Below are 27,113 nucleotides of genomic sequence, written 5' to 3'. Positions count from 1 at the left end.
ATAGTTAACATTTGCGGCAAAGCAATTGGCAATGACTGTTTCCAAAAGTTGAAGGTTAGATGTCTCAAATGCATGATAAATATGTTTGGTAAATCAACTATTACATACGTTACTATGGTAACAAAGTATTCAAAAGTAAAAAAAAATATTCATTGAATTTTATAAATTCATACACGTAAAAATAAAAAGCAATTATAGGATGAAATGTGACCAAATAGTAGAAAAAAGAGCCTTGAAACATATACCAAGATCAAAATATGATATTTCATATTGGTTGGCAATGGTTGCCAAGGTTTTTATACCAAAGAGAGCCTTCAAAGTAACACTCTGTATTTTTAAATCTGATCCTATCTTTTAAAAAAGCACATTTCCCCATAACTAATGATCAATTTTTAAAGATGTTGGTGTGCTCCTAGTTTTCCCATTTGAAGAAATTCAGATTAGATTCTTTAAATAGAGCGTTGCTATGGAAGTAAGCAGAAAATATATGCTTAAAAACCTGAAACATATTTTCTTTCCTTGGATACGTACCCTTTAATGTAGATTCCCAAAACTTTTATGATTGATATTTATTAACAGCTAACCTGACTTTTAATTTTGACTATCATCCAATCTCTAAGTGGATGCAAGAAGTTGGCACACAGAGTTTTATATTGATATAAAGTTCACAAAGTTGAACATTTTACCTTCTTGGTTACCATAGCAACAGTGTTGTATTCTTCATAAAATTTTATCAATATATGATATTCAACTTCAGTTCTAACAGATAAGTACTATTCAAGCTGAGTCCTTTAATTTGTTTCTTGATTATATGACAATTTAATTCTTAATACAGTGAAAAATAATTCACTTTTAAGCACTGGTACTTTGTTTCCATGGTAACACTGCAAAGTATCAATTATACCCAATTTTTCTCATGTATTTGGTGATGCAAGGTCCTAAGGATGCATATTTGCCAGTCTTGAATTTTTATGTTTTTCCTCAAGAAAGTAGCATTAACCCAATCTTAGTTACTGGTTTTGCATGGTTACACTGTGTTACCATGGCAACCATAAAAGCTATTTATAGAATAATATTGCTTACACTTATATACTTAAGGTCAAACATTTTCATTGTTTTTCTGAAGTCGTTGATTGAGTTTGAGCATGTAACACCTACCATTAGTAAATACGAAGTGTTTATCAGCATATTTCAGCATTTTAAATGTATTCCAAATGTACCCTTGGTTACCACTTACTTAGAGATATATTCTAAACAGTTTCTTTACAGTATAAGTGACATCAAGGTGTCATGTTTTAGTGAGAATGGTTTGTTTGCTTTTTCTAGTTTTTATTAAGCCACATTCAAGATTTAAAGTGGCTGAAAATCTCGATTTTTCAACCTTTTCCAGCTGTTGCCATAGCAACCGAGACACTTAGCAACGAAATTTTGTTTGATATTTGTTTCTGGTGTCAAGTACTATGCATGGGTAAAGTTTCATCAAAATCGGTGACCATGCGTGGCAACGAAGTTTAAGTGCTTACAGAGAATGGCTATTAAATTCTTCTCAGGAACAATAGGACCTGAATAGAGATTTTCATTTACAAGCATCTCCAGGTACTAGTATTGAAGGTTCCAAAGTTCAGTGTTCAAATCATGCTCCCAGGGGGAAGGATAGGTCTTCAATAGGGAATCAAAATTTTGCGACATTTACAGGGGAAAAATCTCAAGGAAATCCCAGGAAATTTAGATTCTTAAGTCTCCCATTCTGATTTTGGTATCCCTGATAATACTGCAGAATTTATTAAGGTCTTCTGTTTCAGACGGAAGACCTTATAGTGATTCTACTGTTTTTAGCTCACCTGAGCCGAAGGCTCAAGTGAGCTTTTCTGATCAAAATTTGTCCGTTGTCTGTCGTCGTTGTCGTTGTTGTCGTCGTAAACTTTTCACATTTTCATCTTCTTCTCAAGAACCACTGGGCCAATTTCAACCAAACTTGGTACAAAGTATCCTTGGGTGAAGGGGATTCAAGTTTGTTCAAATGAAGGGCCACGCCCTTTTCCAAGGGGAGATAATCATGAATTTGTTAAAAATTAATAGCATTTTTAAAAAATCTTCTTCTCCAGAACCGCTGGGCCAGGAAAGATGAAACTCATGTGGAAGCATCCTCAGGTAGTGTAGATTCAAATTTGTTCAAATCATGACCCCCGGGGCAAGGGTGGGGCCAAAATGGCCGACCCAAGTTTTACATAGGAATATATAGGAAAAATCTTTAAAAATCTTCTTCTCGAGAACCACTGGGCCAGGAGAGATGAAACTCATGTGGAATCATCCTCAGGTAGTGTAGATTAAAGTTTGTTCAAATCATGACCCCCGGGGCAAGGGTGGGGCCAAAATGGCCGACCCAAGTTTTACATAGGAATATATAGTAAAAATCTTTTAAAAAATCTTCTTCTCCAGAACCACTTGGCCAGGAAAGATGAAACTCATGTGGCATTATCCTCAGGTAGTGTAGATTCAAGTTTGTTCAAATCATGACCCCCGGGGTTAGGGTGGGGCCAAAATGGCCGATCGAATGGGGGATAAATTTAAGCCTGATGTGCTCAGGTGAGCGCTGTGGCCCCTGGGCCTCTTGTTTCTTTTTATTATTATTTTTTTTCCCTAATTTTGTTGGCAAGATTTCTCAGAGATGGCTGGACTGATTGTCCTGAAATTTTCAGGGATGATAGAGAACCTAAATACGCTCAGACAATTTTTTTTATTTTTTCAAAATTCACTTCCGGTCGTCAGATATGTCCGATTTCTGCTTTTTTCAAAATAATTTTGTCTGAGTCATATCTCAGAAACGATAGGAGATTAAGACACCAAACTCATATGAGTAATAGATCTTGATAAGTAGGCGAGCCCATTTGGGTTAAGATTGTCCGTCGTCACTTCCGGTCGTCACAGGAAGTGATCGAGGAAAACGAAAATTTCAACTTTTCTTTTTTGAAATCTTTTTTGCATCACACTATAGCATCTTATTTGTAGTTTCGAAATATGTCAGTCCCACCGGAAACAAAAACGACAACTTCCAGTTATAAGAGAAAAACTGCATATTTTCAGTATTTTTCTTTCCCATAAATATTTTTTATACATAAAGTATTTGTAATAAATTTTAGATATTTCATTGAGACTGCAAATGTCTACGGTAACGTCAAATATATTTGTAAAATTCACTTCTGTTCGCGTGATTTCCTGTCCTCAAAATGAGAAGTTATCACAGCTAGATCTCGTAAACGGTAAGAGATGAAGATACCAATCTTATATAAGTGGTAGATCTTGATGAGTAGACAAAACCAGTTGCGATAAGATTGTCCGCCGTCACTTCCAGTCGTCACAGGAAGTGATCAAAGAAATCGAAAAATTCAACTTTTCTTTTATGAAACTGTTTCTCCATTACATTATAGCATCTTATTTGTAGTTTCAAATTATATCCGTACTACCAGAAACAAAAACGACAACTTCCGGTTATAAGAGAAAAACTACATAATTTGAGTATTTTTCATTCCCATAAATATTTTTTATTGATAAAGTATTTGTAATGATTTTTAGATATGTTATTTAAACTGCGTATGTCTACAGTTAAGTCAAATATCTTTGTAAAATTCACTTCTGGTCGCATCATTTCCTGTCCTAAAAATGAGAAGTTATCATAGCTAGATCTTGTAAACGGCAAGAGATTAAGAAACCAAACTTAAAGGAATGGTAGATCTTGAGTTAGCAAATCCATTTAAGTTAAGTTTGTCTGCCGTCACTTCCGCTTGTCACAAGAAGTGGTAAAATAAATCAAAAATTTCAACTTTTTTATATGGAATCTTTTTTAGCATTACATTTTAGCATCTTATTTGTAGTTTCGAAATACAGGTGACTCTCGATGGCTCAAACTCTGATCTCTCGAAGTTCTCTATCTCTCGAAGTTAACCTCCGGTCCCGTTTTTTTCCTCTATATAACTAAGCAAATTTACTCCTGATCTCTCAAACTTCTACCTCTCGAAGTTCTCTATCTCTCGAACCAAAACTTGGGTCCCGTTACACATATTTCATTGAATTTTACTCTCTATCTCTCGAAGTTTTGATTGCGTGCGTATACACGCCAATCAAGCGTAAAATTGATGCAGCCTGGACTTACCTAGAAACAATGAACGCCTGGGGCTGGCATGGAGGTGTTAATTGGGTGTTTACATAGATGACACTACACCTGTGGGTCGTCCGTGTGTTGATATAATTAATTGGTTATTATATTGGTAAATTATAAACAAATTCACAACTTATTTTGACTTGAAATCGAGACAATAATTTTTAGAAAATAATGTATAGATGTTAGGTTTATTAAGTTTCCAAAGACTGTGAAGTTTTATTGGAGTCTACATAATCCCAGTATTGCAAATATTGCACAGAAATTCCTTTCTGAAGGACTGAATACCGATTAAAAACATCTGGTGAACACTGGTGAAGGACCCGATCAAGCCGCAGAATAGCCAAACCAACAATTGCTATTCGGGTTTCATGTAATCATGAAAAATAACAAATAAATATTGAAACTTTAGAATTTCATTTTATTTAGTCGAAATACGATCATTGCTGTTGATATCAAGTAAATTACCTGTAAAATACGATTGAAAAACATGAAATGACTTTATTTACATATACTTCCAGTATTTATAATAGTACAACATCGATGATCGGAACTGAAAATTCCAGATTTTATTTACTTTCTATCTCTCGAAGCCCTCGATCTCTGGAACTTTTCTTGCGGTCCCTTGAACTTCGAGAGATCGAGAGTCACCTGTATGTCAGTCCCACCGGAATCAAAAACGACAACTTCCCGTTATGAGAGAAAAACTGCATAAATTGTGTATCATACTATCCCATAGATATCTTTGATAAAAAGGGTATTTGGAATGATTTTAGGACATGTTATTCAGACTACAAATTTCTAGAGTAACCTCAAATATCTTTTTAAAAATTTACTTCCGGTCACGTGATTTCTTGTCCTCAAAATGAGAAGTTAACATTACATCCGCCGTCACTTCCGGTCGTCACAGGAAGTGATAAAAAAAAATTGAAATTGATTTTAATAAATGTTATTAAGAGTATAATTGTCTAAAGTAATGTCGAGAATCTTGGTAAGTTACACCTTCGGCTGTTTGTTTTTCTGTAATCATTGTAAATATTACATGCCTTTTTTAACATGGATAAAAGATCATTCATACAGACCAATAAAGGAGAACGGAAGACCGTTTTTGTTGCTGTAGCAACAAGAGATTCTGGTTTATATAATTATTATACCCCTGAGAAATAGAGTTGCACACTTCTAGATTTTCTTTTAGTGCCTTTGGCGGAGACAAACTTCTGCTACTTCAAATAAAATGCTAAATGTCTTGGACATGTTTGGGTAGATAAGAACATTGATGAATGCATTAAATCAAATCTACGCCAACATAGCCAGAAATCAATTTCTGTCAAATATTGTACACACCAAATATAGTACATTTACATTATTGGTTAAATACGGAGGATTTTGCCTTATTTAATGAATAACTGTCTTATTTTTCGAATTCATGAAGTGATCAATGGATTGGCTTGTGTGATAATTTGCATAAACGCCGAAGGCGTTTATGCATAAAATTATCACACAAGCCAATCCATTGATCATCTTCATGAATTCGAAAAATAAGACAGTTATTCCTTATATTTACATGCTTTGATTCCGCCAATCCACGGGCTCCAAGCCTGCTTCTCTCTAGGTGTTGTCCCGCCCTACACGTGGTTTTTTTTGGAACCGTGCCAAAACATTCATGAGGAAATAAATTGCATTTACAATTGGTAATTTTACCTCGGACAAAGACATTGGAAATGTAAATATTTACTTATAGACAACATTTGTTGAGGTGAGCTCTGTTATCTATGATCACCTAGTATGTTTTTTAATGGAGAAAACATTGCATGTCCATATAAAGATTTTCACAGAAAGATTTCCAATGCACAGAAATTGTGTAATGAATTAAGGTCTTTTTGGTGAGTTCAAGGTCACATTTACAAAATTTGAATGAAAATTTTTTTTTTTTGATAGCAGCGAGGATATTAATATCTGAGCTTGCTCACAGTACCTATAATTTCAATAATTGAACTCTCCGACGAGTACAAATGAAAACTTAATGAGTATAATTAACAGCTCTAACATAAACATATCACACCTTGTGTACATAACAAGTCCTTGTGTTAATTATAATTAAAACTCCTGGCAGCTATTTGTTTTCTTGATTAAAGTCATGAAGATGTAAATGACAACACAAAGATTAATAAACTGAAAAACATTTCTAGAATTCTACTTGCGTGATAAATATGCGTTGGAAATTACTAGAAGGGCAAAAATAGCCTGAGTAGGTGGAAATGGCTTAATTTAAGCATGCATATAATGAAATTGAGGCTGATTTTCATTTCCGGAATTTTTTGTAATTATCAGCTTTTCATTTCCGACATGTTTTTGTTTTCATTTCCGACATTTTCAGATAGCTTTAGTAACAGATTTGAAGACTTAAACTATAAAAATTTAAAAGGAATAAATCATTAATAAATCATTGAAATCTATTTTCTGAGTTTTTTTAAATCGATCAATGACTTGGACATACATGTAAGTTTGGCGCTGTCACTGACATTAAATTCAATGCACATTAAATGTGCATGGTGAAAACAGTTTTATGCTCAGTGGAATCTTTTACCTAGACTTAGTGCTACATGTATGTATTTATGTATAGATGGATTTTTATATATATTTTATCAGTATTTAGCAATAAATACTTTTAAAATTCCATTTCACTTACTTGGAAAATTGCCTCACCGGTAAATACCTGAAATGAAAAAAAACTATGTTGGAAATGAAAACAAAAATATCGGAAATGAAATAAAAAATTGTCGGATATGCTCTGCATATTTCTGGAACTGAAATGCAGCGGAAATTGACCCACATAGTTATACAGGTATTTCATAATATCTGTCCTTAATACAAACTGATATAGAAATACAATAAATTAATCTATGAAGAATGTTTGAATAAGTTAAAAGAATTTAATTCAACATTTTCCCCCTCATATTTGTAATTTTATTTCATGGTGCTCTTAGTTAAGTTTACCTCTAATAAAAGTTGGTGTTTCATGATGTGATGTAAGTGACATTCCCATTATACAAAGAGTTGAATGCGAGGTCAAAAACTCAGATCACTGCATCAGAAATCATTTCAGTTCTTGCTTTTTTTTTGAAATTTGATTTTACAAGACCCTGATTTTTTTCTGCCTTTGATACTTATTTGATTCAGCAAGATAACATGAATTAGTTGGTGAATTACATTCAAGGTTCATCTGCAACAACATCAAAACTGTGCTCTTTGGACAAAGATGTGAAAGTCTTTTTATGACATCAAATATGACATCATGATGGAAATATTCTTAATTTTTTAAAGAAGTAAAATTATTTTCTTTTTTCTTTGGAATAATGTTTTCCTTTTTAAAAATGATTCAAATTCAAGATTTTATGATCGATTTGAGTGGGGAGAAATATTATGAAACATGCTTTATGTATGTTTGTATATGAACAAAAAAATAATTATTTTAAATTTTCAGATCATCCTCTGTAACAGAGATCATAAAAGCAGAAAAAGACAGCAAGGTAAAGCATCAGTTCATTGGTAAGGGTCAGTGTATGAGTAGGGCTCCATTACATACAAGCAGTTGAGCTGAGGACCAGATAGATCTTAAGACCTTGTTGAGTGAATGTCTGACTAGAGGGCTTTTTCCTAAAATACAAATTTTTCAGGCACAGAAGATGATTTAAGTTGTCACAAATTTCAGCATCTTATCCAATAGATTGGAATTTTAAAAAAAGTTTCTATTTAGCATTTTCTAATTTGTTTTTTTTTTTAATGAAAACAATTTATCCACATGAACAAAAAATGTTATTGAATTGTTATATTTCTGTTTTTCAGGTTCTGGAGGGATTTGCAGTTCTCCTTGTAACTGAGCTGTCTGATTCAAAGGTTAATTTTTCATTAATTCTGGTAAATGAAAAAAAAATGCATGTAAATCTTTGAATTAGTTGTAAATGCCTGAAAACAAATCTTGATATTTCTCTTGTGTACAGAATCAGTTTTATGGTGAAGCACAGACAGTCCTGAACTATCTGCTCTCCTCAGCTCCAGGTTCACTCTCTTATCTGGCTGGTGATGGAAAGCAGGAATGGAGGACCTTATTACCTGAATCTTTGTTTTGTCTTCTGCCCTACACCTTACTCAGGTTAGATAGAATAGAGGACTTCATCACCTGCATCTGTCTGACTTTTGTGTATTTCCCTACACCTTACTAAGATAGAATTGGGGACCTTATTTGATACCTGAATCTGTCTTTTGTCTTCTGCCTTTTGGTGGAAGTTGTTATTCTCTGGAACACTTACTTATCATGGTTTTTTTTTTTTAATCACAGTCAGATAAGAAAATCTGTGTCAAATTTTGCTAAAAACATATTTTAACAGTTACGGAAATTAAAGTAAAATGATAATGAAATGTTTAATTTACATTTGAAAGACTAGTAAAATAATCCTTTTTGTACATTGTTTAAGGTTTCTTGAGAAAAGTCAGACTTCCCCCTGTCAAAGTGAATTGACCTATATATCATCAGTGTTACTGCTGTACAGAGATGTCCTCAGAAGTATGGAGGGACTACCAGGAGGCAGCTGTAAACAGGACCAGGTACACGTCAGCAGGATACATTAGTATCCAATCAAAATGTGTAAAATACATGGTACATTAGTATCCAATCAAAATGTGTAAAATACATGGTACATTAGTATCCAATCAAAATGTGTAAAATACATGGTACATTAGTATCCAATCAAAATATGTAAAATACATGGTACATAAGTATCCAATCAAAATATGTAAAATACATGGTACATTAGTATCCAATCAAAATGTGTAAAACACATGGTACGGGGATCAAGAGTGTCTCGATGTAAATTGTCAGTTAAATAGTCCTTAGCTGGGACAGGGGCTCTGATGTTGGGATGAGACTCTTTTTTTTTCCAAATAGTAAAATTACATGGAATTTTGAGACATTTTTTTCTGCAACTGGACATCTTGCAGGCAAAGTACACAGAACAGGTATAAGTACCAAAGGTTTTTACTAGATTTGTTGAATTCATTGCATCCAGTAGAAAAGGATATTCAGGTTTTAGGGAAGAGCTCTTTTGAAATTTTTATGCCCTGCCATGAATATGGCCAAGGGAAGAGCTCTTTTGAAATTTTTATGCCCCGCCATGAATGTGGCCAAGGCATATTGTGTTTGTCATGTCCGTCTTCTGTCCTTCTGTCTGTCCTTTCGTCACACTTTGCGTTTAGCTCTGTTCAAATCTCAATTTCAAAGAAACTATCCAAGATATTTTCATCAAACTTCATATGCTGATAGATATTGAGAGCTATTCAACTGCATCAACATTTTTTACCTTGACCTTTCCTTTGACCTTGACCTTTCCTTTGACCTTGACCACACTTTTCTTAAATAAGTGTTTAGCTCAGTTTTTAAGAAACCATCCAAGATATTTTTATCAAACTTCATATGCTGAGGCATACTGATGAGAGCTATTCAACTGCATCAACATGTTTGACCTTGACCATTCCTTTGACCTTGACCGAACTTTTTCTAAATAAGTGACAAACTTTTTATGCTGATACATACAATTCAATACTGATGAGAGCTATTCAACTGCATCAGCATTTTTGACCTTAACCTTTAATTTGACCTTGACCTTCAAATTGTGTTTTAGTCAGTTTTAAAGAAATCATTCAACATTTTTTTATCAACCTTTATATGATGATACATATTGATGATAGATATGCAACTGCATCAACATTTTTGACCTTGACCTTTGCTTTGACCTTGACCTCACATTTTACTAAATTATTGTCAAACAGAATCATATGCTGATACATATTGATGTAAGCATTTCAACTGTATCAACATTTTTGACCTTAACCTTTCATTTGACCTTCACCTCACTTTATCAAATTGGTGTAATTCAGTTTTAAAGAAACCATTTATAATAATTTTTCAACTTATATGCTGATACATACTGATGAGAGCTTTTCAACTGCATCAACATTTTTTGACCTTGGCATTTTTGACCTTGACATCACTTTAAAGAAATTAGTGTCAAACTTCATATGGTGATACATACTGATGTGAGCAATTCAAATGCATCACTATTCAAGATATTTTGATCAAATTTCATATACTTAAACAAATTTTCATGTTGCATCACTAATATACCCTTGGCGGGGCATTCATGTCCTATGGACATGTTTCTAGTTTTACTCTGAGATTGGTTACTTCCCTTTGATTATTCACCTATGCAAATTAAAGGGGATTTATTATACTCTGATAACCAATATGACCCTTGTGTGTTTTGTTAATTTAATTGATTTTATTTAATTTAGAATGAAATCCTGATTCATGATTGGACAGAGATCTCAGAATTTGTGAAAGGATGTTTAAAATCTGCAACTAAAGATCAGCTGAGAAATGTATCAAAGGTAAACTGGTGCATTTATAGCTGCAGATCTGTAGCGTATGGTTTTATATATATTGTCTTTGACCATAACGCTACACATCCCGTAATGCTAAAAAGGTGCAATTTACAACGCAATATTTTTTGCGCACTTTTGGGGAGAATTTCTCCACTTTCTAGCATTGGTCAATCAACTACCTTTCACTCCTTTGTTCTAGACACATTCTGTAGCCAATACGTATATTTTATCCACCTCCCAACCATTTATAGTTGTCTTTACAGGCAATAAACTCGCTTGAAGGGAATTTTCAGCAATCTGACAAATCATTTTAATCACGCGAGTTAATCACTTGTAGAGACGACTATAAAGGTTTGGGAGATGGATAAAATATACAGATTGGTTAAATAATATGCCTAGAATTAGGGAGTGAAAGGTATTTAATTGACCGTTGCTGGAAAATGGAGAAATTCTCCCAAAAAGTGCGCAAAAAATATTGCGCCATAAATTGCACCTTTTTTGCATTACGGGATCTGTAGCGTTATGGTCAAAGACAATATATATAAAACCATAACGCTACAGATCTGCAGCTAGTGCATTTGTTATGTCTGAATAGTGTGTGAGGTGAAAAGGGCAAAATATACATTAAAAATTAATGATTATTTTCACATCATGACCAATATGCCAGAGACACATTTTAGTTAATGGGATTAAAATTTCTCGTGTCGGCAGCTGAAAAAAAAAATCACAAAATTAGTATTAGACAAAGCAGTTGTGTTAGTTCATAGGAACATCCCTAACTTTTAAATGTTTGAATATTCATAAATTTACAAATCCTATAGCCAGCCGATCGAGTGCAGCACCGTAGTTTTATTTTTACTGTCAGCCTTCATTAACAAATGATCACCTGTTGGACAATGATCAAGGGTTGATCAATGTACTGAGTACTAATTAGTGATAATTTTGATTGAAGAAATAGGGCATGGCTACAGAAAAATGAAAATTGACTGTCAAAAAAAGGTCAAAATCATACAAGACTAAAGACAGTGATCTCCTCACTGTTTTCCTTTAATAGAATCCTAATTTTGTCTCAAAAACCATCAACCTTGGTAGATTTTGGAAATGTGATGTGTTTTATGATCTTAATTCATGATGAACAGACCATTTGTGAATTAGTAAATTATGGAATGATATGTTATGAACATAATGAATGACATTGTTTAATGCAAAGCAAATAGTGATTTTTGTGGAAATGTTCATTTTTTACATAATTCTAGTGTAGCCTTCAGAAAAAAAGCAATTATGATGTCATGATGGATCTAGTAAAACCCAGTCAACTTGTAGTATTTTTAGATTACCTGAGGCAAAGGCCTAACTGAACTTTTCTGAACAAAATGTGTTTGTTGTCTCCCATCAGCATTGTCATTGTTGTCATGAAATTTCACATTTTCGTCTTATCCAGAACCAGTGGACCAATTTCAAATAAGGGTGCTCCTCCAAGGGGAGATAATTATGAAATGCGGGAAAATTAATGGCATCATTGAAAAATTTTCTTCTCAAGAACCATTGGGCCAGGAAAGATTAAACTCATGTGGAATCATTGTCAGTTAGTGTAGATTCAAATTTGTTCTAATCATGACCCCCAGGGGTAGGAATGGGCCACAACTGTCGATCAAAGATTTACATAGGAATATATAAAAAATCTTTTCAAGAACAGCAAAGCAATGGTTAGTCGTGTTTATCTGAAAGTATTCTCAGGGGGTGTAAATACAAGTTTGTTCAAATCATTACCCTCAGGTGTAGTGTGAACCACAAATAGATAATAGTTTAACATAGAACTATTTATTGGGAAAAAAAACTTAGAAGCATCCTCAGGTGGTGTTAGTTGAAATTTGGAAAAAAAAAAATGACTTATTGGGAAAAAAAACTTGGAAGCATCCTCAGGTGAGTGATTTAGCTGCCCTTAGGATAGAGTCTATAGCATTATCTACAGATCAGCTGTCTCTCATGCTATAACAATGTTTTCTTCTGTTGTAGGAGGCGTTAAATGGATGTGGAGCAGATATCATTTTAGTGTACAAACAGGTTGTTTCAAGGTGACAATAAAGTCTTGCCTATACTTAATTCTCTTCACTTGAATTATGTTTAATAGATGTGAACTTGGATTTTAATATCAGATGCATTTTTGTGCATTGAAGCTGAAGGGGGGGGGGGGGGGGTTATACATTACTTGAGTAATATTTGAATGTCTTTTCATCCATAACTACATGTATCCTTAAATAAATTTCAATAATTTTTTTTTCTACAGACATATTGCCAATTTCAATCAAACACTTTCTTTTTTACAAATGAAAGAATTTAATATACATTTTCTTTCTAAGAGAAAATCTATAAAATAATCAAGAGAAATTCAATGTTAATTTTAAGATTCGCAAATAAACGAGCCATTAAATAAGATATTGGTGTTGCATTCCTCCTTAAGATCAAAGAGTGACAACTTCTATATACAGAATGACATTAGACTGAGAGGCAAAAAACAGAAGTACATTGTATTTTATGCTACATTATTTTTACTGGAAAAAAAGTTATTTTTTATTGCTGTAGTTATTATTGGTGAGACCAAGCCCTCTTACTATGGGAGATAATCAAGAAAAGACAGAAATACTAGTAGGTCGGGGTCATTTAAAAATCTTCTTCTCAAGAACCACTGGGCCAGAAAAGCTGAAACTTATGTACATGTAAAAGCATCCTCATTTAGCTTAAATAGTTAAAAAATCATGACCCCTGGGGGTTGGTCAGGACCACAATAGGGAATCAAATTTTGGCAATAAAAAAATGTTGGAAAAATCTTAAAATCCTCTACTTGAGAAATATTGGGTCTGAAAAGCTGAAACTTATGTGGAAGCATCCTGGAGTAGTATAGACTCTAAAATGTTCAAATCATAGCCCCAGGGGTAGGGCGGTGCCACTAATGGTATTGCAATAGGGGAAAATCTGGTGTAAAACAGCATGACCAAAGTTACTCAGGTGAGTGTTGTAGCCCATGGGCCTCTTATTATATATTAGATGACACAGTATTATGTTCTCACAAATGAAGCATGTGAATGGTCATCATGCACACAAAAATAAACAAACCATGAAACAAACCCCATATTAATTCTCCTCCACGTCCTCAAGTGTAGAAAAAATATAACAATACAACAGTCATTTATTGATGTAAAAATGAACAAATATTTAAAATCTCCAACATTATTTTGCACAACCCTACATGTACGTTCAGTATGTTCTGTTTCTAAGCATTTTTGGTCTATTCACACTAAAAAAAGTCCCTAAAATTATTTTACTACCATTTTATTTTGAAGTTGTTTGAATTAAAATAGGGTGACAGAAATGTTTCTTTATTTAGTAGTCGATATTGATAGTGTCCCTTGTAACTTCTGTATCTTCACATAGTAAACACACTATCAAACAGGATGAAACTACATGTAGACTATTCAGTTCACTGAAACTTCATTGAATGCCATTTGCCTTCTGATAACAGTTTAGCTTACTGAATGGAGCAGTTTCATCTTGTGATAGGGAATTTACAGGGAATTTACGGAGTATATCTTTCACCGAGAAATTATTGAGCATCAACTTCAAATGCTTAGAATTGCTCACACCTCCCAAAAAGGACTTTTTTGAAAGACAAGTCAGCAAAATATAAATTGTTTAATCTGAGTATCTTGCTATTTCTCACAATCAGTATCATCACTACTGTCGCTGTTCTTACAAATAATTTGGTCCTTGCTGGAGTCTATGGTTGGCTTTGCACTCTTGGTAGGAACAATCATTTCTTGTTGTTGTAATTTATACTCCAATAGCATGTGATTGATAGGAGCTAGTCCAATACAAGCTCTCAGGATATTCTCAATACAACACCGCTGTCGGAATAACGCGTTTATGACGGGGGTTCTTCTGGGAACCAAAGGGGCTTTACATAGGTAACTCAGTATGGATAATACAGAGTTAAACTTCTGAAAGTGAGCCTCGTTTTCGACTTTGTATTGGATTCTCTCGCAGAGCTCCGCCAGCACTATTAGGTCAATGATAAGAGGACTGGCTAGCAGGGAGTCCTCACACGTGTTGTGGATTACGATCGTGTTGGTTCCACCCATCATGATCTCCGAGGTGTACTCGTCCATAGCCCGCTTACTGTCCCCCACGTGCGGCACGTATTTGATGACGACACAATGATCCGGAGTTTCCCTTTTATCATATAAAATATTGTTGGATTCAACCATATCGTCCACTACATTACTTTTGGAAATCTGAAATATAAAATGAACATAGTTTATAAATTCAACTAGTGAGCACAAAAATCTGACGTAAGAAAATGAACGAATTTATATTGCTCTACGTTACTATACCCCCTGTACGAATTAGATAATATGAAGTACTAAAGTGAAAAAACAAATATGCGTAATTTTTCTAGTATTAAACCATGTGAAAAATAGTTTCGTTTTAAAAAATGTACCTCTTTTGAGCGGAAGGTTTGAGGAGCAGACAAGTTTTTCCCGTCGTTGTTTCCCAGGTGGTTGTAACTGACGATAGACCTAGGTTTGATCCCCGCGCTAACAAGAAAGTCCACCAGGACAGACTTCAATTTTGTTTGTCCCGATTTAAAATCGTCACCTCCAATGAAGACCCCTTTTCTTTCGGCCAGTTCCAAACAACCTGGTACAAACGTATTCTGAGGAGATCCGTTAATGAAGGTTACCTGTCAAGAAATGTTTACCATCGTGCAATTATTCTGTCCTTAACCTTAGTTGTACCTCGTTTTGCAATGCCCGGGTTCTCTTATTTTGATGAAATAAAATGTCATCAACGATTTTTGTTTTGATTTTCTCAAGTATTGAAAAGAATAATTTTATTTATTATGTTAATATATTCTTATGATATACATACACCTTCCAGAATGGATGCAACTGCAAACAAAGTTGAAGGCGAAACCTCGCTCTCATTTTCCCGAATACTTTTAATCAAGGTTTCTGACGTATCATTGACACCTGGTATTACTTCGGAAAACCTCTCCGTGTTTGCGGTCCACAAGACGATGACTTTGTCAACAGAACTCGATTTCTTGAATTCTCTGATGTCCTCTCGGATTTTTGTCATCATTTCTTGCTTGGTACCAGTTAATACATTGTCGGCCCGCTCTGCCTGATTAGCAGCTATGAATTCTGGGATATATATTGACGGGCGGGGCTTGAAATCCTCCATGTATGGTTTCAGTTGAGTTTGTAGATTGTAGTCCAGAACTCTTGCTCTCTCCATGGCATCTGCCAAATTCTTTGAGGAAATGTCCCATCCTAAAAGTATAATAAAGGTTACACAAATTGTACAGTTATGTCACTTTGAAATATAACGTCTATGAAACTATGAAGTTTTACTAAGGATTGTGAATGCAAGTTTTCTTTCTTGTTGTTTTCCCCTGTGAAACGTACCATCTAAAACAATATCGTTTGGGTCAACCATGGGTAACAGGGACTTCATAGGTACGTAAACTTCACCCTGTGGACCGGTTCCTAGTAACACCGTACTAGCCTGAGTGATGGAACCAAAGTAATTCGCTCTGTTAAGTCCTTCTTTTGTAGGCCACTCCATCTTGTGCTTATTGGCCAAGATGGCCGCCGTCACTGTAGTTCCGTTGTTACCGCCCCAACCAACCAACATCACACCCAGTTTTGGAACCTTTCTGTGTGTTCGAAACAGATACTGGGTAGAGACGGGTGTGGCGGTGATTTTTCCTGTCGAGTCCGTGTCCACTTTAGTAGACTGGTACTCGTATTTGGATTGGATGAAATCAGCTGTGTAGGAAACATAAGGGCTTCTCACTTCAACGCTTGCCATTTTGATCTGCTGCTGTAAATAGATCGTGCAACATATTTTTTTCTCCCATTTTCTAATGCTGGATAGATCCACTGAATTAATGATGCATGTAATATTCTTAACTTTGAATCACAGGTACTTGTGCTTTGAATGTACCAAATTTTGAATATTTTTAAAAATGCATAGTTTGACTTTCTGTTTTAAAATGTAGAGTAGTATCTTTCGAGTTTCCAAAACAAAATATAGTTGAAAAATTTTTTTATGCCATGATGTAATGATACATAGTGCATCGAAACTAATTATTCTAAAACCATAATGACATTGATTTCATTGCAAAAATAATTTCCAAATATATCAAGTCTTTTTTATAAGTTTTACTATTTAAGCAGTTCTCACAAACCATCTTTAATTTTTTAATCTCGAAATTCCGGTCCAAAGATCACGAAACAGACTTTGACCCAAGTCAAATTTTCAATCGCCTGTAAAACATTCGTTTGTAATTGAATTAATCTCAAAACTTTTGATTAAAGCTTAGATGTTTCATGATCATGGGGCCTTGATTTGTCCTGCACAATGGACGATTGCAGCATTCAAGTGTGTTCGATTGATTGACTTGAGGCTTTTCGCCGAATAAGCAGTATTTCAGCCAATTAAAGGAAGATAATTTTGAAGGCTTGTACTCTGAACATTATATACTGGGGTAAATACTGTAACTTTAAATTACTTTTTATTCACGAAAACTTTATTTTTGCGTAATTAGGCAAGATAGTATCCTCGCAAAAAGTACATTTTCGCGTATATTAGAATTTTTAACGAGTTTATAGAACAATAACACAGGTACTTGGGTCTTGGTTTATGAATATGTATGTACCTTACTGATATGTACAAAAGTACTGTTTTTACATATCAATAAGGTACATACATATTTATAAACCAAGACCCAAGTACCTGTGAGCCAAAAAAAATGTCTCGTTAATGGAGTCAACAATTAATATCTTGCGAAAATTAAGTAATCTATAGTATATGGATAAACAGTTCAGTATTTCCTACTTGTAAAATTTATTTAAAATAAAAAGATCAGTAACTCTCAAATATCAAATTTAAAAAAAAAAAATGACGAAGCTATAACAAAAAATTCATTCCACAATTCCATACCGAATCAGTGCAAATCTTGCAACCTACCTCGGTTAAAAGATCCACAAAAATAGATAAAGTTAAGGAATAGGCGAACAAGCATGTATCTGGTCAGATGCAACCTCTTGGGGTAACTTTATATATAGTTTTAGTCTCTAGAAATTACCCGAAAAGTTTTGACTAACGGAAGAAGGCCCGGACCTTTCCCGAGTTTTCCAGATCAATACGGGGCGATATAAATCTTCAGAGCACAAAATGTTCATTATTTACCAGGGGAAATACGCAATACGGTAAAACAGAATACATGCATGTATATTGAACATTTCGACTTCTAGAAATTGCTCGATATTTTTATACCATCAACTATAGGAGTTATCAATCCTCCTATTTTCCGCATGTTTAAGCAGAAAGTGAAACAAGTTATTAATTTAAAAAATCAAAATTATTCATCATTAGCCAAAAGTTAGTTAAAACTAGAGGTAAAACAGTGAGCAATGAGCTCAATAAATGATACCCAGCGCTTCCAATATAGTTATAATGGCAAATGTTTTACAAGGTACTGTGAGCACTGCGCTGACTACCGGTAAATCATAACCCCCCCCCCCCCCCCTTCTCCCATATGAGTTTCATGGCAAAGTCCATGTTTTGCACTGGTAGACCCGAAATGTGTCCAATCGAAAGGTTAAATTGGTGGTGAACAATGGCAGATAATGGTAATAAGGAATATATCAAAGTATTATAAAATTCTATTCAGTTGTATAGGAGGAGTTATAAAACAACTGGAGGATACTGTGAGCACTGGGCTCACAAAATGACACCCCTGCCTTCCATATGGTTATAATGGCAGGGTCCATGTTTTTCTCTCAGAGACCCGAAAGTTGGTACCCATCAATATTATAGATACTATAGAGGTACTGTGAGCACAATATAAGAAGAGTTGCGGATAAGAGACCCTAGAGCGTAACGGACGGACGGATATCCCGATCACTAGATACCTCCCAGTTTTTTCAAGCGTTTTTTTTAAAGGGGGACATCAATTTTAAGAGGAGAAATTTTAGAGTTAACTCCAGTGCACGATTTTTTCGAACATAGCGAACAGATCCGAATGACAAGGGAGCAGTAAATTCGAAGAAATAAATTGCTAAATTTCAATTTTTACACTTAATTTATTTCTGTAATGCTTATTAAGTTTATCAAATGAAACCATTTCTTCCATGTTCAAAGAAAATGTTTAAAAAGAGAATTTGAAAGAACGCGTAGTAACTTGTTTAAAATCGATACAACGATTTTATTGCATAAATATTTTTACTGACGAGCAAATAACCATGAAAAAATCAATTTATTCTAAATGTAATATTATTTAAAAATAAGAAAGAAAGAAAATTAACTGAATTAAACTAAAAAGCTTTCTAAATTAATTATAAGAGCATGCTTACGTGTTAGAGGCCGGTCTTGTTGTGTTTGTTATTCGGTTACTATTTTACACGTGCGCGATCACGCCATATTCTTTTTATAGAATTTATTGCATATGGCGTGATGATCATATTCGTTATTTCAAACTACTGCTGTTTTAAAAATACTAAGGTTAATTGATATAACGTTGTATTTGAACTTTATTATATAATTCATAAATATATAATAAAGTTCAAATACAACATTTGTATATCAATTAACCTTAGTATTTTTAAAACAGCAGTAGTTTGTCGATGTGATATCCTTTTAGCTCCAGAATCTGTTATATATTTAAAGTGTTCACGCTCAATTGAAGATCTATTGTAATAATGAACTTCTGAACGTGCACAAACTAGAATTAAAATTTCACAACCAGGCATTGCATATATCTTGTAATAAATAATGGCCATAGTAAGACTACGTGAACATGTAACCAATATCAATAAGAACGATCGTTACAGTTATTAACTTTCTGTGATTCATAGACCTACAGTGAAGGTCTGTGGTATATTTAAGGAATCACTGTCTAGTTTGTTGGGTATGCAACGATAATTGGAAACGTGGGATAATTTATGCATAACGGGCGAATCATGGTCCTTCAATTTCAACAAAATCCCTTAAACAAAGGAGTTTAGTTGAAAATGATTCATTTATTCTTGAGAAAAAGTCGTTAATGTTGATATTTTACGGACGGTCAGAAGGAGGGAAAAAATGTGAATAGAAAAGATTGAATTTTAGCTATTGATTGAGCTTTTTTTTTGTCCCCCGCTTGAAAAGTGGGGGATATTAATTTGGGTTTGTCCGTCCGTCCGTCCGTCCGTCTGTCCGTCCGTCCGTTCGTCTTTCTGTCTGTCTGTAACGCTTTCGTTTCCACACGATATCTCGAGAACCCTTTGAGCATTTGCAATGAAATTTAGCATAGCAAATCCCTATGGACTAAAGAGGACCCCTATTGATTTTGAGGTCAAAAGGTCAAAGGTCAAGGTCATAAATAAGCAAATTCTGTCTGTTAAAACACTTTCGTTTCCACACGATATCTATAGAACCATTTGAGCTATTGCAATGAAATTTTATATAACAACTCCCTGTGGCCTAGTGAAGACCCCTATTGATTTTGAGGTCAAAAGGTCAAAGTTCAAGGTCGTAAATTTTTACATTCTGTCTGTGTGTAATACTATCATTTACGGGCGATATTTCAAGAAGATTTTGAGCATATGCAATGTAATTTTATACCAAAACTCCCTAGGACATCTCTCGCCCCTCTCAAAGTGCCCCGCCCCGTTTGTTTTATTGGGCATTTTTAGAGGAGAGTTATTGCGTATAAAACAGGTTCTCGGCGGACTTTATGTTCTTATTACATCTATAAGAACTGTTTAATAAAGGCTAAATAAATCAAACACCATGGATTGTGTAAAATTTTGAGAATACCGAACATGAAAACATGAATATATACATGTATGTGACTTCACTTCTGCATATACTTCGCAACGAGTAAAGCGATTGCGTGGTCCAGTGGTCATGTCTCTCGCTTCAAATGTGAGAGGTCCCGGGATCGAATCTCGGTCGATCCTTTCTTTTTTTTTTTTTTTTTTTTTTTTTTTTTTAAATACTTTTTTTTTTAACTAAATGATAGTATTCAGCATGTGAAATGAAAAATTTATGAGGTTATAAAATCATTATTACAGTGTGATAAATATTCCATATAAAAAGAATCTTCTATACACATTATAAAGAATAAGCAATCAAATCTTTATATGCATATTGACGTACATGCATTTTATTTGCTTCAGTATACATGTATACATTTAATAATTCTACAAATTTAATTATTTACAACTTAAGTCAGGGGGATCCGACACACCCCCTCCACGAACTGCGCATGGTATACTTTTTCCCTAAGCGGGGGACACAAATTCTCTGAATTAGCTTGTTAAAGTTGAATCAATAAACGGTGTCCGACGTCCGTCTGTTGTCTGTAATGTTTTCACATTTACGACTTCTTGTCAATTAAGAGCCAGCTGGCCAATTTCACCCAAGCATCCTTGGGTGAAGGGGATTTGGATTTGTTCAGAGAAAATGCCACGTCCTCTCTCAAGTGCAGATTATAGCGAATCATAGGCCCTACTGAAAATGAGGGGGCATCATACTACAGATTTAATTTCTTATTCATTTTATATCATGGCCTCTGTAGATAAGGCTTGGTTACAACAGAAGATGTGTTAAAATATGATTAACCACAGGGCCAAAGTAACTCAGGTGAACGTTGCGGTCCATGGGACTCTTGTTTTATTAAGTTATCTAAGGAATATTTTTCTTTCCCTCTTGTTGTACACGCATATTTAATATTAGCACATTGAAGAGTTAATGTTCTTTCTACATACTACCAACATGCCATACAATAATCATGTGGGCAAAATAATAAACTGTAATGAGAAAAAGAAAGATATCTAACCCCATACGTGTATCTAAGTTGAATCGGAAGCAAATTGAAAGAGTGGGGGGGGGGGGGGGGGGTTAAGTAAGAAACAGTAGAAGATGAAAGTTAACTTTTGGCACAAAGAATATACTAAAATACTATTTAAGCATCAGATAAAATGGGGACTTTTCAGTGAATACATTAGATATCTTTATTATTGAAAAATATATAAATTAATTACAGATGTATGACATAATCAATATCCAGAAAATCATAAAGGATCTGACGTTGGATTCCATAATTTCACGCGTTTTCGATGAATTTCAATATAAATGTGAACGTATAGGTCATAGTTATATACTCATAATTTTCATAAAGAACCACTGGGCAAAAAAGTTAGACATTTTCTTTTTAAACCTTATTTTACATAGTGTAAATCAAAATCTGTTTAATATGGGATAAAAACTACAAAAATCTCCTCCAAAACAGCAAAATCAAGTTTAGTCATAATTTACAGGAAAAAATATTCTTCATTGATACTTTAAAGAAGCATCCTTATACGTTGCAGGTTGATTGTACTCACTTGACAAGTAAAATTGATTGAAATTTGTTCAAAAAAAGTGCTTGCACCCCCAGGGATAGGTGAGGTCAAATTTTACATAGGAATTTACAGGAAAAAATATTCTTATTATAAGAACAACAAAGTCAAATCCGACGTATGAGTATCATACTGGTTTGAGACTAACGCGCTAACCACTATGCTACCTGCCTCATGATGATTTTTGTCCCCCGCTTGAAAAGTGGGGGATGTTAATTTGGGTCTGTCCGTCCGTCTTTCTGTCTGTCTGTAATGCTTTCGTTTCCACACGATATCTCGAGAACCCTTCGAGCTTTCGAACTGAAATTTTGCATAGCAACTCCCTAAGGACTAAAGAAGAACCCTATTGATTTTGAGGTCAAAGGTCAAGGTCATAAATTCGCATATTCTGTCTGTTATAACACTTTCGTTTCCGCGCGATATCTCGAGAACCCTTTGAGCGTTTGCAATGAAATTTTACATAACAACTCCCTGTGGCCTAAGGAAGACCCCAATAGATTTTGAGGTCAAAAGGTCAAAGTTCAAGGTCGTAAATTTATATATTCTCTCTGTTTGTTGCACTATCGTTTCCGGGCGATATTTCAAGAAGATTTTGAGCTTTTGCAATGTACATGTAATTCTATACCAAAACTCCCTTGGACCTCTCTCAATCCTCTCAAAGTGTCCCTCCCCGTTTGTTTTATTAGTATTTAATAAATACTATAAATACTATTTATAGTATTACATGCCTCTATTTTTAGCGCAGGGGCATTAGGAGAGTTTTTGCTTATAAAACAGGTTCTCGGCGGACTTTATATTCTTATTACAACTATTAGAACTGTTTAATAAAGGCTAAATTAGACACCATGCATTGTGTAAAATTTTGACAATATCGAACGTGAATATATACATGTATGTGACTTCATGTTCGCATATAATTGTTGCTGATCGTAAGCAGTTGCGTGGTGTAGTGGTATGTCTCTCGCTTCACATGTGAGAGGTCTCGGGTTCGACTCCCGAAAGGTACATTTTCTTTTTTTTCCGAAATACTTTTTTTTCTACTAAATGATAGTATTCAGCATGTAAAATGAAAAATTTATGAGGTCTGGCTTGTACAAACTCATAAAATTATCATTACAGTGTGATAAATATTCCATTTATAAGAATCTTCTATACGCATAATAAAGAATAAGCAATCAAGTCTTTATATCCTTATTGGCATATTTTATTCGCTTCAGTATACATGTATACATTTAATAATTCTACAAATTCAGTCAGGGGGATCCGACCCCCCCCCCCTCCCCCCCCCGAACTGCGCATGGCTTACTTTTTCCCTAATCGGGGGACACAAATTCTCTGAATTAACTTGTTGGCATTTAATCATGTTTGTGATATAACCCTTGACTTAATGGACTTGAAGTATTCCTCGGAAAGATGCGAATGTTTTGTACTTTTAAGGTATAGTGGGTCTTCGCTCCATATTTTTGTAAACCAAAAAATGTATATTTTATTGTGAACTTTTAGGATTATCTTTCAAAAAAATGGAGCGAAGACCCTCTCATACTGAATAAAATTGTGGAAGTATAAATGATCATTTTTGTTCTTTTTAGTGTGTGTATGCTTTTTCATAGGAAAATATTTTCAGTCTTCGTGAGATTTTTGTAAATTGTAGAGATTTTACATTAGGTATACTTTGATATTAGATGAAATATCAAATAAAATTTGGATATAATTGAGATTAAAGAATCTGGGGGAATGAGACAAATCATATGCCTACGCAAGGGCAGGTAAAATATCAATTAATTTTTTTTTTTTTTTTTTACAAATTCCACTTTTTGTTAAATTTGGAAGTTATTTATAACCATATGCGTATAGTAAAGACAAAACCTTAATCAAATGACTTAGAAATTGATTGTAATTAACCCACCAAAATGGTAACACGCTTTAGTAACCATAAAAATGATAGAAATGGAATGTTAAAACTGTGTTTTTTTATATAGGGTCTTCGTACCACTTTTTGAAAAGGTATGGAAGGATGTATCTCTCACCATTTTCAAAAAAATGGTACGAAGACCTACTCTATATAAGAAAGTTAGTTTACCTACATAAATTTCGGAACATATTCTCAAAAACTCCAAATCCAATTGTGTGTTTGCAATACATATAGAACTGTTTGTTATTTAGAACGGCAATACGATTGCAAATCGTGTGCTTTTTCATTCAAATTTACCCAATATATCATTCAGGAATAAGGTAAAAAGTTGAAGTATAAGCATTTTGAGAAAAATTAATATTCTCTCTTCATACTAAATTAACGTATTTAGAATCTGCCGGAAAATCAAGGGTCGTACAACTTAGATCTGTTTAAAATGACACGTGTTTACAATGTAAGGTTTACAATTATAATGGAATATTAAAAAGCAATTCTCAGCATCAAAATATCTTAGCTCTCCGGTAAATTCACAAGATTATCTTTTTAAAAAGATAGATGAGCTAGCGCCGTAGCAGTTTTTAAACACAGAAAGGAGGATCCATGATCAAGTGATTTATTTTGCTGAATTCTTTAAGTTTTATTGCGGCTGGAGAGTGATAAAGTTATAATTGTTTTGTGAAGTGTATTTTATAGACACATATGTAAGAAACGAGGGGGGGGGGGGGGGGGGGGGTTAAAAAATTTGAATTTTGGCGCAACGGTTCATTTATGACCTTTACTGGAAAGGGGGAGACTCTATATAATATGGAGAAGATGCCGATTGAGGCATTGTATTAGCTGGATTAAGAATAGACTTTCTTGGCAATGTAGCAAAGAAAATACAGGGGAGTTAAAAGGAATCTAGAAACTAGCTCAAAGTGTATGTTGTATAAAGAAATCCAGAGTTCCGAATGTGAAGATGCGAAGTAGCTTGCATTGTCCTTTGGGTCATCTTTGTGAAGAAATGTTAGGTTAAAAACCATACACATCATGAATTTTTTTTTATATGAATAATGGATTTATTCCTGGGATTTGTAAGATTGGCTAAATTGACCAATCAGAAATTAGAGTCTATCTTTGGTGGTGCTTAGACGTAAAAAAAAAACAAAAAAACCTCCCTTGTCTTTGTTTAGGACAATCAGATAATGACCCAGGCTTTTCCATCAAAGAAAAACCCGTAAAATGTGAAGTATTACAAATATGTAGTTAATGTCTTTAAAGTGTAAGCTACACAATAAACATAGTTATTTAATGCTACAACATGATACAACGAAATTGTTATCGTACGGTCTATCTATAGTAGTTTTCCCAGAATGCACGACCGTGAAGCCGAGCATGCGTATTCAAGGAATTTGGACTAACGTAGTTGCTAGCGCTCGAGAGCGCTAGCAATAATAGTTAACATTTTAATCTGCATGCAGACAAATTTAACATGTTTAAGCACAAATGTTGACGTTTTGTGTATTGGGGTGCAGGAAAGGAAAATCCACCAAATCATACATCATCGCGGCAAAATGTCAAAGAAAATATCTTTCTGCAGTTCCAATACAATTTGCACTTCAAATGGCAATAATTTTTATATGTCATAAGTGCATTTTTATGTTGAGTTTACACTGATTTTTTTAGGTCACCTGAGTAAACTCAGGTGACCTATTGCTATCACTTTTCGTCCGTCGTCGTTCGTCGTGCGTCGTGCGTCGTGCGTTAACATTTGAACATTTTCAGCTTCTTCTCTGAAACCACTGAACCAATTTCAACCAAATTTGGCATATAGCATCTATGGGTGAAGGGGAACAAAAATTGTGAATTTCATGGGCCCTGCCCCCCTGGGGCCTGGGGGGTGGGGCAAAAACCACTAAAATTAGTGCAATCTTTAAAAATCTTCTTCTTTACTCCTGGACATCAAGCAGTCAAACTGTTTGCATGATTGTAATCAGCATTGAGTCCTCTACCAAAATTGTGAAATTCATGGCCCCGGGGTCAGGGGTTCTGGTGTTAGGGTGGGGCTAAATAAGTATATAGTGAAATTTCATGAATTCTTTGAAAATCTTCTTCTCTGCTCCTGGGTATTAAATAAACTAACTAAGTGCATAGTTATGATGAGCAAGAGTGCCTCTACCAAAATTGTGAATTTTATGGCCCCAGGGTCAGGGGTTCTGGTGTTAGGGTGGGGCTCTAAGATTATATAGTGAAAATACATAAATTCTTTTAAAATCTTCTTCTCTGCTCCTGGGTATTAAATAAACTAACTAAGTGCATAATTATGATGAGCAAGAGTGCCTCTACCAAAATTGTGAATTTTATGGCCCCAGGGTCAGGGGTTCTGGTGTTAGGGCGGGGCTCTATAGATTATATAGTGAAATTTCATGAATTCTTTGAAAATCTTCTTCTCTGCTCCTGGGTATTAAATAAACTAACTAAGTGCATAGTTATGATGAGCAAGAGTGCCTCTAACAAAATTGTGAATTTTATGGCCCCAGGGTCAGGGGTGCTGGTGTAAGGGGGGGGGGGGAGCTCTATAGATTACATAGTGAAAATACTTGAATTCTTTGAAAATCTTCTTCTCTGCTCCTGGGTAATAAATAAACTAAGTAAGTGCATAGTTATGATGAGCAAGAGTGTCTCTACCAAAATTGTTAATTCTATGGCCCCAGGGTCAGGGGTTCTGGTGTAAGGGGGGGGGGTCTATAGATTATATAGTGAAAATACATGAATTCTTTGAAAATCTTCTTCTCTGCTCCTGGGTATTAAATAAACTAAATAAGTGCATAGTTATGATGAGCAAGAGTGCCTCTACCAAAATTGTTAATTTTATGGCCCCAGGATCAGGGGTTCCGGTGTAAGGGGGGGGGGGGCTCTATAGATTATATAGTGAAAATACTTGAATTCTTTGAAAATCTTCTTCTCTGCTCCTGGGTATTGAATTAACTAACTAAGTGCATTGTTATGATGAGCAAGAGTGCTTCTACCAAAATTGTGAATTCGATGGCCCCAGGGTCAGAGGTTCTGGTGTAGGGGGGGGGGCTCTTTAAATTATATAGTGAAAATACATGAATTCTTTGAAAATCTTCTCCTCTGCTTCTGGGTATTAAATAAACAAATTAAGTGCTTAGTTTTG

At 34.5% G+C, this 27,113-nt stretch overlaps 2 protein-coding genes across 3 annotated transcripts in view; one reads left to right on the top strand and one right to left on the bottom strand.

Moving 5' to 3' along the window:
* Positions 1–12,697, top strand: part of LOC134244288 (Fanconi anemia group A protein-like) — an 83,544-nt gene extending 70,847 nt beyond the window's left edge. The window contains exons 36-41 of the mRNA XM_062726549.1: positions 7,641–7,686; positions 8,003–8,053; positions 8,158–8,309; positions 8,632–8,761; positions 10,505–10,600; positions 12,611–12,697. Of these exons, the coding sequence (XP_062582533.1) occupies positions 7,641–7,686; positions 8,003–8,053; positions 8,158–8,309; positions 8,632–8,761; positions 10,505–10,600; positions 12,611–12,673 (538 nt within the window). The 3' untranslated portion in view covers positions 12,674–12,697. The remainder of the gene's footprint in view (positions 1–7,640; positions 7,687–8,002; positions 8,054–8,157; positions 8,310–8,631; positions 8,762–10,504; positions 10,601–12,610) is intronic.
* Positions 12,698–13,763: 1,066 nt separating this feature from the next.
* Positions 13,764–19,097, bottom strand: LOC134244287 (inositol-3-phosphate synthase 1-B-like). 2 transcript variants are annotated; one of them, XM_062726547.1, is made up of 5 exons: positions 19,015–19,097; positions 16,060–16,477; positions 15,521–15,924; positions 15,090–15,332; positions 13,764–14,883 (listed from the first exon to the last, which is right to left on the bottom strand). In XM_062726547.1, the coding sequence occupies exons 2-5, from the start codon at positions 16,463–16,465 to the stop codon at positions 14,302–14,304; spliced, it is 1,635 nt and encodes a 544-aa protein (XP_062582531.1). In that variant the 5' UTR covers positions 16,466–16,477; positions 19,015–19,097; the 3' UTR covers positions 13,764–14,301. The 2 variants fall into 2 exon arrangements, with proteins under 2 accessions (XP_062582531.1, XP_062582530.1); XM_062726546.1 differs by lacking the exon at positions 19,015–19,097 and adding an exon at positions 17,627–17,731.
* Between the last annotated feature and the right edge of the window lie 8,016 nt (positions 19,098–27,113).

Source organism: Saccostrea cucullata, unplaced genomic scaffold (assembly GCF_032062105.1).
Source record: "Saccostrea cucullata isolate Sc308-1 unplaced genomic scaffold, CSIRO_AGI_Scuc_v1 ctg277, whole genome shotgun sequence".
Lineage (NCBI taxonomy): Eukaryota > Metazoa > Mollusca > Bivalvia > Ostreida > Ostreidae > Saccostrea > Saccostrea cuccullata.
Note: the sequence above shows the minus strand (reverse complement) of the source record. Positions and strands in the feature narration are given on the sequence as shown.

Bases quoted from the DNA above. Each gene is read 5' to 3' on its own strand.
- LOC134244287 (XM_062726547.1), bottom strand. From the start codon at position 16,465: ATGGCAAGCGTTGAAGTGAGAAGCCCTTATGTTTCCTACACAGCTGAT. The intron at 15,333-15,520 runs GTATGTATATCA...ATTTCTTGACAG, and splicing joins TTGCATCCATTCTGGAAGGT to GTAACCTTCATTAACGGATC. The intron at 14,884-15,089 runs GTACATTTTTTA...TTTATATTTCAG, and splicing joins AAACCTTCCGCTCAAAAGAG to ATTTCCAAAAGTAATGTAGT.